The sequence below is a fragment of the Typopeltis vanoorti genome, chromosome 6 (assembly GCF_054136105.1).
Source record: "Typopeltis vanoorti isolate ZY-2024b chromosome 6, IOZ_Tvanoo_1.0, whole genome shotgun sequence".
NCBI lineage: Eukaryota > Metazoa > Arthropoda > Arachnida > Uropygi > Thelyphonidae > Typopeltis > Typopeltis vanoorti.
In genome coordinates this window covers 97,382,854-97,397,187 of record NC_143554.1, presented here as the reverse complement: position 1 = coordinate 97,397,187, position 14,334 = coordinate 97,382,854, and the positions used below count along the sequence as shown (strand labels likewise).

The 14,334-nt window shown below is 35.0% G+C and overlaps 1 protein-coding gene across 2 annotated transcripts in view; it reads left to right on the top strand.

The window, feature by feature from the left end:
- Positions 1 to 14,334, top strand: part of LSm-4 (COMM domain containing 5 Like Sm protein 4) — a 70,775-nt gene that overhangs the window by 32,344 nt on the left and 24,097 nt on the right. For both annotated transcript variants that reach the window (XM_090395045.1, XM_090395044.1), the window contains exon 5: positions 5,369 to 5,464. In XM_090395045.1, coding sequence (XP_090251171.1) covers positions 5,369 to 5,464 — 96 coding nt within the window. The remainder of the gene's footprint in view (positions 1 to 5,368; positions 5,465 to 14,334) is intronic.

The following is a 14,334-nucleotide window of genomic DNA, read 5'->3' as shown; positions in this document are numbered from 1 at the left end:
CCTTGTTAGGTATCTACCTGGATACAAAACGAATGAGGATGAGCTGGCAATTTAGCATTTAACCAACCAAATTGTATTCTTATTGGCTTAAACCAAAAAGCTTTTCTAATGTCCAAAATAAAAAATGTATGGTAGAACATGACAGAATTTAATGTGGTCTGGGATGTCGTCCGGTTAAATAAGGCCCCCATTGTTTTTGCCAGGACAAACAGCGAAAAGTCTCTTACTGGAACAAATCCTAAAACCCATCTCAACAAAACATTGCCAGAGTTCAAGATCGGTACTGTCAACATAAGAAGTCTAAATGGAAAACAAACCGAGCTAGCTAAGGAATTGGATAAGTACCAGATCGACATAATATGGATGACTGAAACAAAAAAGGCAAAAACTGACGAGATCTTTCTGAGCAATAAATACAAAATGTTATATTCAGGCAATGACAATCAACGAAAAGAAGGAATAGCCATAGTATTCAACACTAAATATGAGGCTAATCTTCTTGAATGGCAGGCAGTCTCAAGGAGAGTGACGTTGGCAAATATCAGAATGGGAAACTGGACAATAAGACTTATATGTGCCTGTGGTCCCACAGAAGGTTCTACTAAGGTAGAAGTGGAGGCGTTTTTTAATGCTTTAGAAAAAGCAACTGACACAATGAAAAAGGAAAAGTTGGTCCTTGTTGGGGATCTAAATAGCAGAGTAGGAAATGACTGTCAGACATACAAAAATATTTTGGGAAAATTTGGAGAAAAGAGCAAAGCTAATAATAATGGATAATACCTGTTGAATTTCTGCTCAGGACATGGATTGGTTATTACTAACACCATGTTCCAACATAAAAATGTGTACAAATTAACATGGAGAGAAGAGGCAAGAAATAAGAAAAGTCTCATTGACTATGTTATTGTTGATAGTGATGTTTTCTCCCTAGTGCAGGACACCAGAGTGTACAAAGGATTTGAAATTGGAAGCAATCACTATTTAGTCTTGAGCAGGATAAAATTGAATTTCATATTGAAAAGAATAACATGTAAGAAAGTTTTAAAGTGAATAAAAGTTGATATCTCAGATGTGAACTGTAGACTAACATATACAAAGATTATTGAAGAAAAAATGAAAGAGTTTGAGAACAGGAACCAAACCTTGGAGATCCATTGGCAACCCTTGAAGAAAACCCTGATTGATTCAGCCAGAGAGGCATGTGGTGAGGTTGTCTGCAAGGATAGAAAACTCAGGACTCCATGATGGACACAGGAAGTTAAAGAGGCAGTGAAGGAAAAGAAGAAATCATATCAAAATTTCCTGGCAAATAAGTCGGCTTGTGCTCTTAGAGAATACAGAGACAAATGTAAGAAAGCCAAACAGTGTGTAAAATTAGCTAAACAAAAGTCATGGGAGGACTTTGGCAAGAACATAGAAAATAAATATCAAGAAGGTGGTAAGATATTCTGGATGTTGTTGAAGAAGCCTAGAAATGGAGGAAAGAGTGATGTAAAAGGAGTTAGAGATGATAAAGGTGACATGAAAACAGGAGAAAAAGATATCCTTGAAGTATGGAGTAATTACTTCGAAAAATTGCTAAATGAAACAAGCAGTGATAGCACAGTGGTAATAAACAGGCATACAGTCAGGAATACGTATTCATACTTGAAGTATAAAAAGACATCAAAAGCCTGAAATGTGGAAAGGCAGCAGCCGTAGATGATATTCGACTGGAAATGCTCAAGCATGGAGGTATAAAAATCTTACGGTGGCTGCACTGCATAGTTCAAAGGCCTGGACAGAGGGACAAATTCCAGATGATAGGAATAGAGCTCTCATCATCATCATCAAATTCCTGACATTTACCCTCAAGGGGTGTACATGATATGATAGTACTACATGAAAAATTTACATCATTACTAACTTCCTATCTACAATTTTCCTCCAAATCAATCTATTATCGCTCAAGGCTTCAAAATTATCAGGTCTTATATTTCTATCTTCTAAGGCACTTTTTACTGTATCAGTCCACCTATATCTTGGTCTTCCTCTGGGGCTTTTTTTTTCCCAAACCTAGCAGAGAACACTTGTTTAGCTAATTTTTCCTCTCCCATTCTGTTTAACTGACCAAACAACCTCAGATTAGCTCTGTTCGCGCATTCCTGGATGCTAACAATGTCAAGATCTGAATACCCTCGTTTTTTATTTGATATTTCCATTGATGTTATCTGTTCATGCCCCTAATCTTTCTCAGGACGTCTCTAGTCTTTGGTCAAGTGTTTTACTTCTAACCCAGCTCTCAGATCCATAAGTTAAAATTGGTTGAACACTGTCTTCTATACAGCTAATTTAGTGTTTTGACTAATTTCTCTCTTATTCCAAATAAATTTATTCAGTTGACTTCCTAAAATACCAGCTTTGTTGATTCTGTTGTCTATTTCCATATTTAATTTACCATCTTCACTAATAATCATGCCTAAGTAGCTGAAATGTTGTACTTGTTCTATAGGTTCTCTATTCATAATGCAGTTGATATTTTCAATGCTTCTGCCTATTTTCATTGTCTTTGTCTTTTTAATGCTGACCTTCATACTATATCTATTACAACAGTTATTCGCCTTAGTCAGGGAATCGTGCAGACTTGTAGTGGATATGTTTAGAAGTATAAAACATCTGCATAAAGCAAAAAGCTGAGATTTACAACTCCAATTTTGATATCATGTTTAATACCACTTTCCTTCATAATGTGATCCATATAGATAATGAATAACAGAGGGGATAATGTACATCCTTGTTTCACACCAGATTTAACATTAAACCATCTTCCTGTACTTCCTTCAATTCTAACTGCTGACTCATCTGATTGGGTCTCATGAGATGAGTCTTCAGACTCCATGGAGGTGCCCATATAATAATAATCTATAATGCTAATTATGCGTACAGCTGAACAGGGAGGATTATAGTTTGAAGTACTGTGACTTTATAAATTTGTCCAATTTTCCAGTTTTTTAAAGTTTTGATCCATTTTATGTCATCATCATCATGAAATTCCTAACATGTACCCTCAAGGGGTGTACATGATATGATAGTACTACATGAAAAATTTACATCATTACTAACTTCCTTTCTACAATTTTCCTCCAAATCAGTCTGTTACTTGTCAAGACTCCAACATTATCAGATCTTATATTTCTATCGTCTAAGGCACTTTGTACCGTATCCATCCACCTATATCTTGGTCTTCCTCTGGGTCGTTTTGCTGCCAACCTTTCAGAGAACACTTGTTTTGCTAATCTTTCCTCGCCCATTCTGTTTAAGTCACTATACTACCTGAGATTAGCTCTGCTAATGCATTCCTGGATGCTGACAATGTCAAGTTCTTTCCTAATATCCTCATTTTTAATATGATATTGCCATTGATGCCATCTGTTCATGCTCCTAATATTTCTCAGGACTCTCATATCTGCGGTCTCTAGTCCGGGCCAGTTTATATGTGGGACTATCTATGCTATCGACTATGGAGTGTAGGGGGATATTAGTTTTGTGGATTTTTGGTAATCCATAAATTCGGGGTGTTTAACATGAATTGGTTTTATTTTCCTGATGATTTCTTTGAGCCATGATGTCACTTTTTTCAGTAATTTTCGGACTTTTTTTCTTTTGGGACATCATAGGGTCTCGACGTATAATTTGATACGTGGAATGTCACATAAGAGATCTTGCATTTTTCTGTTATACTCTTCTCGATTCATGATAACTGTTGCATTTCCTTTATCGGCTTTTGTAATAATAATATTTTTATTATTATATATAACTTTTTTAGGGCAGTTATTTGCTTACGTGTCATATTGCTTTTTGGAGGCTTAGTCTTGTTTAGAATACTTGCTATATCTATTCGCATTGGCCATTGCTGGTGGAAGATCGTGGATACCTCGTTCTACTTTCATCATGATTTCTAGTTTAGGTATTTGTTTGGGCGTGATGGCAAAGTTATGTCCTGGACTGAGAGTGTTCTTGGCTTCTTCAGTGAGTGTTTCTAATGATAGGTTCACGACCACGTGGTCTCGTCGAAGTTGCAGTCGGGACTTCGTGTGTTGGCGCTGTTGTAGGAGTTCATATTTCTTTAGGTGTTTGCTTTTTACTTTTGTGAATTCTTTTTTTGCTGAAACTTCGGAGATGTGCTGTAGGACAATCCACATTTCAGGATTTAACACGTTGATTAGTTCTTGTTGTTGAGCTGTGATAGAGCTGTTTAGCTGATTAAGCTCTAAGTGAGTAGCGGCAATTTGTTCTTGGAGAAGCGCTAAACTCGCCTGTCGATAAATACGATGTGCCTTTGCTGATTGTAACTTTTCTTTGAATTTCAGAAAAGATGGAATGATATCGTTGTCGCAGCATCGTTTAAGGAAAGCTAACCTGTTCAATTTTCTGGATAATTTGCCAAAAATGTGGGAGATGGTTATCCTAAGAAAAACTCCTGCATAGCTGTTTTTTTTTTTTTTTTCATTAGAGGGCACCAAAAATAGGACTTTAGATCTTTTGTCTTTTGCAATTATATTGTTTCACTCATTCACTGTCGCATGTACAAGTGATGTTGTGCTCTGATGATGCTGAGTTGAAAATCAGCGAAATATAAGCGTTAATAAAACATCTTTGTAAAATAAGTGTGTGGTGTTGTTAATACCATGAAAAATAAGTCATGAATAACCATCAACACCTAAGCTTATCTCTTAGACATCAGGACAATATTGAGGAATTGTGGCCTGCAAAAGTCCAGGAATAGGCAGAGGAGAGAAGATATGATAGAAACACGCAGTTAGTAAGGAATATATATGGACACAGGTGAGATTTTGTTATTGGTGAAGTGAGGTTCAGGTTCTCTTTATGGTGTATGGAATAGGCTACTGTTAGATGTATTCAAGGAGAGACATGACAGCTATTTAAATATGGGTATCTAAATGTGCTCTGTCCTGATTATTCCTTTGAGGAGCATCATAACAATGACTTTACATGATAATTTGTTTCTGTTGCATTTGCATTGTCATAATTTAAATGAAATTTTGTACCTCATCTTAAAAATAATTTTTTATGAATTATCAAGAAAACACATTTGTAGACAGTCTTAAAAAAAAAAAACGTACTTATAGCCATGTTTCCTTTGCTTCCATGGAAAGGGAAATGAGAGAGTAGACAATGCCCAGAAAAGTCCAACATTTTAATGTATCATTATTCATATTGTGTAATAATCACATGTTTGATATAGATTTATCTTTAATGCATTTAATTAATCAAATTTTAATTTTAACAGTCTGAAAATGTTATATATTTGTAGTTAGTGTTGAAAAACACTTATTTTGATAATAATTTGCTCCATTTTTGTTTGTAGGAGGACTGCTATTGAAAAAAGTATTCTTGACAAAGAACCACATTTACCTACAATTGAGAAATTAAGATGGAGAGTTGATGTGAACATTTCTTCTAGGTTTGTTTTGATTATTATTTTGCTACATTGTGGCCATGTCTTTTGCTTCTTACTTTCATAAGCTTTTATTTTTATTATATAGGGAAAAATAAAATTTGTGGAACTTGAGATAAAACTTGAATGAGATTGCTATGTGAGTACTTCCCATGAAAGACTGTTATCTTATAATACATTAGTATTGGTTAAATAATCCAGAAATCCTCGAAAGAACGATTCCGGTATTGCCACCACATGTTTATTAAGATAGATAAAGATAAACAAACCCGACAAGTTTCGTATGTCGTTTGACTTACATCTTCAGGGGTTAAAGGTAACTAAAAGTTTAAACACAAGAAATGAGAAATTACTCAAAATAGTCCATTAGATATTGTTATGGCAATCTAACTGTTCATCAAATTAAAAATCTAAATGCAGAATTGATACATACGTTAATGCATGCTATGTTTGAACAATGCTGGATGTTGTCACGTTCTGTTGTTCATGTTCACTCTTTCCGAGGTTTGACTTAGATATATTTTTTATGAATGCTGACCGAACTTGGTGTAGAATTAGGCCCTGGGGTTTGTTGCATTGCATTGGGATTCTAAGCATATATGCGGCTTCCTTAAATTTCCTTGTGAAACAGTTTTTTTCAGTATGACATGCCAAAGTACATTTTGGCCAGTGGAAGTTGTGTGGAATGCTAGGTCTGATTTGTGTTCTCTCCTTTTTTTGTACGTCTTTTTGATGTTCGTTCATGCGAATTTCCCCTGATTGTTATGGCAATCTAACTGTTCATCAAATTAAAAATCTGAATGCAGAATTGATACATACGTTAATGCATGCTATGTTTGAACAATGCTGGATGTTGTCACATTCTGTTGTTCATGTTCACTCTTTCCGAGGTCTGACTTAGATATATTTTTTATGAATGCTGACCGAACTTGGTGTAGAATTAGGCCCTGGGGTTTGTTGCATTGCATTGGGATTCTAAGCATATATGCGGCTTCCTTAAATTTCCTTGTGAAACAATTTTTTTCAGTATGACATGCCAAAGTACATTTTGGCCAGTGGAAGTTGTGTGGAATGCTAGGTCTGATTTGTGTTCTCTCCTTTTTTTGTACGTCTTTTTGATGTTCGTTCATGCGAATTTCCCCTGATCTTTCCGTCTGGCCTATGTAACAGATGCCACAGGAATAATAAATTTTATAGACACTTGTTTTTTTTAAAGGGTGATATGGAGGTTTTGGGGACTGTAGAAATCTTGGTATTTTTTCTAGCGGTAGAAAAGCTACTTTAATGTTATGCTTGTATAGTAATTTGGCCAATTTGTCTATAACAGTCTTGATGTATGGTAGCATAATTGCGTTCTAGAACGCAATTACGCTACCATTTAAAATTAAAAAATAAAAAAAAAAAAACCTCCACATCACCCTTTAAAAAAAACCAGGTGTCTATAAAATTTACTGTTTCCTGTGGCATCTGTTACATAGGCCAGGCGAGAAGATCAGGGGAAATTCGTATGAACGAGCATCAAAAAGAAGTACAAAAAAGGAGAGTACACAAATGAAGCCTAACATCCCACACAACTTCCACTGGCCATAATATTCTTTGGCATAAAATGACGTCTTATATTGAAAAAAACTGTTTCACAAGGAAATTTAAGGAAGCTGCAAATATGCTTAGAATCTCAACGCAATGCAACAAAAACCAGGGCCTAATTCTACATCAAGTTTGGTCAGCATTCATAAAAAATATATCTAAGTCAGACCTTGGACAGAGTGAACGTGAACAACAGAACTTGATAACATACAGCACTGTTCAAACATAGCATACGTTAACGTATGTATCAATTCTGCATTCGGATTTTTAATTTGATGAACAATTAGACTGTCATAACAACATCTAATGGACTATTTTGAGTAATTCTCATTTCTTGTGTTTAAACTTTTAGTTACCTTAAACCCTGAACGTGTATTTCAAACGACATATGAAACTTGTCGGATTTGTTTATCTTTATTTATCTTAATAAACATGTGGTCGGAATACCGGAATCTTTCTTTTGAACTGCTAAACAACAGAAACCTATGCCTACAATCCAGAAATCCTGTTCTAGGGACCAAACACAAAAACTTTTTAAAGGTACTTCAGGCCTCCAAAAAGCAGGATGATGGTTCTGCACTGGACAAGGAAATTCATCATAATCATCATCATCAAAATCCTGATATATACCCTCAAGGGGTGTAAATTTACATCATTACTAACTTCCTATCAACAATTTTCCTCCATATTAGTCTGTTACCTGTCAAGATTCCAACATTATCAGATCTTATATTTCTGTCTTCTAAGGCACTTTTTACTGTATCAATCCACCTATATCTTGGTCTTCGTCTGGGTCTTTTTCCTGCCAAGCAGGCAGAGAACACTTGTTTTGTTAATCTTTCCTCTTCCATTCTGTTTAAGTGACCATACCACCTGAGATTAGCTTTGCTAACGCATTCCTGGATGCTGACAATGTCAAGTTATTTCCTAATACCCTCGTTTTTAATATGATATTGCCATTGATGCCAAGTGTATATGCCCCTAATCTTTCTCAGGACTCTCATATCTGCTGTTCTCTAGTCTTTGGCCAAGTGCTTTAATTCTGACCCAGCTCTCAGATCCATAAGTCAAAATTAGTTCGAATACTGTCTTGTATACAGCTAATTTCTCTCTTATTCCATATAAATTTATTCAGTTGACATCCTACCATACCAGCTTTGTTGATTCTGTTGTCTATTTCCATATTTAATTTACCATCTTCACTAAAATTCATGCCTAAGTAGCTGAAATATTTTACTTGTTCTATAGGTTCTCCATTCATAATGCAGTTGATATTTTCAATTCTTCTGCCTATTTTCGTTGTCTTTGTCTTTTTAATGCTGACCTTCATACCATATCTATTACAACAGTTATTCACTTTAGTCAGGGAATCTTGCAGACTTGTAGTGGATATGTTTAGAAGTATAACAACATCTGCATAAAGCAAAAAGCTGAGACTTAACATCTCCAATTTTGATATCATGTTTAATACCACTTTCCTTCATAATGTGATCCATATAGATAATGAATAACAGAGGGGATAATGTACATCCTTGTCTCACACCAGATTTAACATTAAACCATCTTCCTGTACTTCCTTCAATTCTAACTGCTGACTTACAACTCAAATAAAGACTAAGTATTGCTTGATATAATGCCCCATTGACACCATATAACTGTAGTGTATTGAATAGCTTCTCTCTTGGCACCTTGTCATATGGCTTTTCCAAATCTACAAAACTTAAATACAGATCTTTGTTATATTCCCATGATTTTTCAACTATTTGTCGTAAAGTGAAATTGTGATCCTGACAGCCTCTATTTGGCCTGAATCCAGCTTGTTCTTCACCAAGCTTCTCTTCCACAATCCTTCTCAAGTGTACTTGCATATATCTTACCAGGAATACTCAGTAGAGAAATACCTCTGTAATTCTAACATTCAATTTTATTTCCCTTTTTATATATGGGTACTATGAGAGCTCTACTCCAATCATCTGAACCAGGCCTTCTGAACTATGCAGTGCAGCCACTCTAAGACTTTTATACCTCTATACTTGAGCATTTCTGGCCGAATATCATCTACTCCAACTGCCTTTCCATGTTTCAGACTTTTGATGGCTTTTTCTACTTCAAGTATGGATATGTATTCTTGATTGCATGCCTGATCAGTGTTTTTTATCACTGTGCTATCATCACTGCTAGTTTCATTTAACATTTTTTCAAAGTAATTACTCCATACTTGAAGGATATCATTTGTTCCAGTTTTCATATCACCTTGATCATCTCTAATTCATTCATCTATCACCTAAAAAATTTGCATTACACCCATGTGAACATATGATCAATTGGAAGAGCGGATGTGCTAGCCACTTGGCCAACTAGGGCAAAATTATAGCAGGACATGGTGACAAGATAAACAGATATTTCATTTAATGCATTAAGCAAGAAGGAAGGAAAGGAGGTGGTTAGAAAAGAGAAACAGTTGCCAGCATGGTTGGCCAAGTGTTTAGTGTACCCACTCTCCAACCAACAGGCCATTGGTATGAATCCTGCTGTGAGCAAAAAGAAAAAAATCCTTAGTACCCATGGGGCAAATGTACTATAGGTTTACTGATAATATTTTGTGGGTGGGAACCATATTAAAAAAAAAAAGTTAATTTAAAGAATGTTCAAATTGTTTCTACATAGAAGCCATTAATTCTAGTGTTGGCATCTCTGCAGTTCATATAATTTAACCAATTTTGATGATATTTGGACTACAGTTGTTTTTACATTGCTGAAGTGTTCATAAGATTTCATCCTCTTTAATTGAAAGAAGGTATTGGATGGAATGCTATTTTTGACCCAATTTTGAATATATACTTTTTTTTTTTGCTTTGTTTGAAGTCCTCTGATATTTTCAACATAAATAGACTGAAATGGATTTGGCAGTTGTAAAGAATAGGAAAAAGTAAAAGATCGCTAGGTCATACTCTAGATTTCTACAGTTTATTCCTCAACTGTTTTACCTACTTCATCTATAAAAAATAAATAAATAAAACAGTGAGTCAAGTACTTAGGATAAGGTATGTTTTTAGATATTACATATTTTTTTAAAATTATATTCTATAGACTAGAAAAGTAATCTAGATGATACCTCAGTCAAATATATTAGATATATATACTTTGGAAGCAGAATTTCAAAAAACAAGCATTTGAAGAAAATATGTGTTTATACCTTTATTATATTACTGTGAGGGTGGTCTGTGAAGTTCTTGGCCTAACAATGAAAAAGAATTTATAATTTCAAAATTATTTTTAATTTTTCAACATAATCTCCCTTAAGACTAATACATTTATTCCAGCAGTGCTATAGCGCCATTATCCTCTCCCTGTAATGGTTCTTTGTAAGATCTGCTAAATACCCTCTACAGCTGCAATCACCTCTTCATTCAAAGAAAAATGCTGACTAGCAAGGAAGAGGTTTAGTTTTGGGAAGAGATAGAAGTCAGAGGGAGCCAAATGTGGGGAATAGGCTGGATGTTCCAACAATTCATAGTGTAGATCCCTTAATTTTCCCATTGCCAAAACACCTTTGTGAGCAGGTGCATTGTCCTGATGAAAGATGATTTTTTTCTTCTGCAAACTGAGGCTTTTCTCATGAGTTTTTTCATCTAGTCTGGTTATAAGATCGGAATAATATTTCCCAGTTATTGTTTTACCCTTTTCAAGATAATTGATAAACAAAATGCCTTTAGCATCCCAAAACACTGATGCCATGACCATTCCTGCTAATGGAACTGACTTTGTTTTCTTTGGCGGTGAACAACTGGCTTCTGTCTACTGTTTTAACTGCTGTTTGGCACTGTTCAGAGATTTTCATGCGAGTGCATTTTTGATCTGTTGTGAACAAGCGTGGCACCCATCATGTGCAAAGCTTTTTCATTTACAATTCTTCATGCAAAATATATCCTGCACATTCTTTTGAAATGCCTATAGTCTCAGCAATTTCACACACTTTGACTTGCCGGTTATCCAATACCATATTGTGCACTTGATCAATGATTTCTGGTGGTGGTGTTACACTTTTTGGACGTTCTTCACGTGGATCATCTTCAAGGCTGGTATGGCCACGTTTAAATTCTGCAGCCCATTTCTTAATTGTTTGAAAACGAAGGAGAAGAGTGCCCATAAACTTTTATGAACTTCGAATGAATTTCTTTTGGTGTTAAACCTTCTTTTACAAAGAATTCTATAACTGCATGATACTCAATTTTATCCATTTCAAGGGATACATACAACACTTTTGTTTCAGACAGCTGTATAAAACAAACTACTTGATAGAATGACTTGCAATTTCACATGGATGCTTATGACAGATGTACCAACTTAGAAAAAAAAAATCTTGCCGATAATTTTCATCTATAGTCGAGGCCGAGAACTTTGCAGACCACCCTCGTATATCTGTATACTGTACATTAAAAAATAGTGCAGTTCTGTGCATTTTTTTTCATTAATTCTTAAACTGTAATTAATATTGTATTAAGGCAGTTATATAAAGGACACAACTTACACTTTTTGTATTTCTTCTTGCCTAAGATTGATTTCCCAAACTAGGCCATTTGGGCTAGTCTAGGAGAAACAAAGGCTAATTACAAGTTTGCCTTTTCTATCCCAGAAATGTATGGAACTGCATATTTATATGTATTCTTTATTTACAGAATTAATTAATATTTGCATGTTAACTCTGATAACACGTTATCTATTTCATGTTAATTCTGTACATTTCTGATAACTCGCCTGTAGCAAGTTATCAGATATTCACAGAATTAACATGCAATTTAGAGATTTACTTTAAATGCATTCAAAATGTATTACCTTATTTTCTTTGCATAATTTATATATTTTTTTAACATTGAAATATCTAAAAAAAAATATATATATATGTAATTAATTATCAAGTTATTTGATCATGGGAAGCCTCCAATGTAATAAAGAAGTTTTATTTTCAATCAGGAGATAGTATCTTATGTAATTACCATATTTTTTTTTTTAAATATTAGAAGTATATTTAATAATTAAGTAATATTTTTAAGATACATACTAAGAAATTATGCATCACTCTCAGTTCCAGGCATATAATTTTCTTCATCACTATTAGTTCCAGGCATATAATTTTCTTCATCACTATTAGTTCCAGACATATCACTTTCTTCAACCTCTATTGCATCACTGCAGTCTTCTGAGTCACTGTCTTATATATATATATGAGATCATCCTCAGTTCCATCCATGGCATTGCTGATTCCACATTTCTTGAACGACTTCACAACTACCTCTTGCTTGACTTCATTCCATGAGTTTAGGACCCATTTGCATACCTCAGTAATGGTTGGTTTTTTCACTCTTCCTGTTGGAGTAAGCACCCCCCCCCCCCCCGAAAAAAAAAGGAAAAGGAAAAAACACTAGAAAATATTCCAAAAATCTTTTCCTATTTAAAATTCATGTTTTTTATTTATGTTGTGTTGTGTCTTCTATTTCTATATTACTTATGAATTACGGTCACATAAGGTGATGATACCCTATAGCTCTCGGGAATCACAGCCGCTATAAATGCAAGGCGAATGAAGTGGTGCGAGGGCAGACCAAGCACTACTTCGTTTGCCCAAGCCAGGCCAGAGGAGATCACGGGTGTCATGTATTGGTGCACTGCAGATGCTCAGTCATAGGTCGTATGCAATGCGTAGTCTATTCTCAAATCGTCTACTCAACTCTCTCCCCCTCCCCCCCAAGATTAAATCCTGAGTGCACCACTGGACCAAGCCCTCTGAATTATAATGTAGCCACTGCAAAACTTTTATACTTGCTTACTTTAGAATTTCTGGTTGAATATCATCTGCTTCAGCTGCCTTTCCACATTTCAAGTTTTTGATACCTTTTCTACCTCAGGTATTGATATGTGCTCCTCTTAGCATTCCTTTTGAAAATTTTCTAGTATGGTTCTGTCACTGCTTGTTTTATTTAATAATCTTTCAAAGTAATTACTCCAGACATCCAGAATATCCTTATCTTCAGTTTTTTGCTTACGGGGTCAAAGTCACATAACTTGGAGGAGACCTGAACATCACCTTTCAGGAATGCAGAGAACTGACTGGAGCTTCTGACTTAATGTCCAATCCTCACCTTCACATGATGTGCTACATTAGTAGGTATCTACTGGGTACTGAATGAACGAGGATGGCAATTTGGGAATTAGCCGACCAAACTGTACTCTTTATTGGCTTAAGCTACAAATGCGTATAATGATGTCACTATCATTCAGTTGTTTTACATTTGTATCCTTAACTTCTTAAATTTACTTTTAAAAAATTCTAGAGAAAATAGCAGCTTTTAGCTGCATTCCTTCCAGACTTCTCTTGAACTGAAAAAAAAATTAAAAACTTATTGTACCTCAGCAGACTTCTGTGCAAGTCTTAAATCAGTTCTCTTTTAGAAAATATCCAAAAAAAGAACAAACTAAGCATTCAACTCTTTACTGACTGGACAATCCTTCCATTTGATGATTTGTTCCAATTGTTTGAACATTTTTGTTAAAATGTTCAAACAAGCAAAATTGTTAAATTATAAATTTTCTCACTTGAATAACTATCAAGTGCTATCTGCAAGTTTAATTCTGTGGTAGCTTATCAAAAATGGCCCAAACTGCTTTTTCCATACTATATTACCCTTTTAACCTTAATAATTTATTAACCAAAAGTTATAGGTATTAGTGAGACTTGATATAGATAAGAGGAAGGAGAGCTTTGCTAATGAAAGCAGAATAATTGGAACCAAAGAGAGTAGTACATCAGGAGGAGGAGGATGTAGAGGGGGGTGTGGTTCATTTGAGGTGTTTGGTGTGAGATAGAGGCCAACAGGATGAAATATATAATTGGTGGCTGCTGCTGCTATAATCCAGAGAGTATAAGGGAGAATGTAAATGACATGCAACTGCAAATTAGCACAATGAGTGCATGTCAAATAATTATTATTGAGGATTTCAAATGTTGAGACTTAGATGGAGGAATGATCATAGAGAGAGAGAGGAGGAGGAGGAAATGGCATCTATACAGCTTCTAATAGCTAATTAGTTGAGACAGCATGTAATGGAGGACAAACAAGGTTCAAAAGTGCTGGATCTGGTCATAGCATCAGAGAACTTAACAGTAACAATCTAGCTATGTTGCCTCTGCTTGAGAAAAGTGATTATCTAGTCTTGACTTGGGAGTTTGCCAGACATGCAGAATTTTCTGTTAAGAAGGGGTATATGCAAAATCGCAAAGCAGATGATTA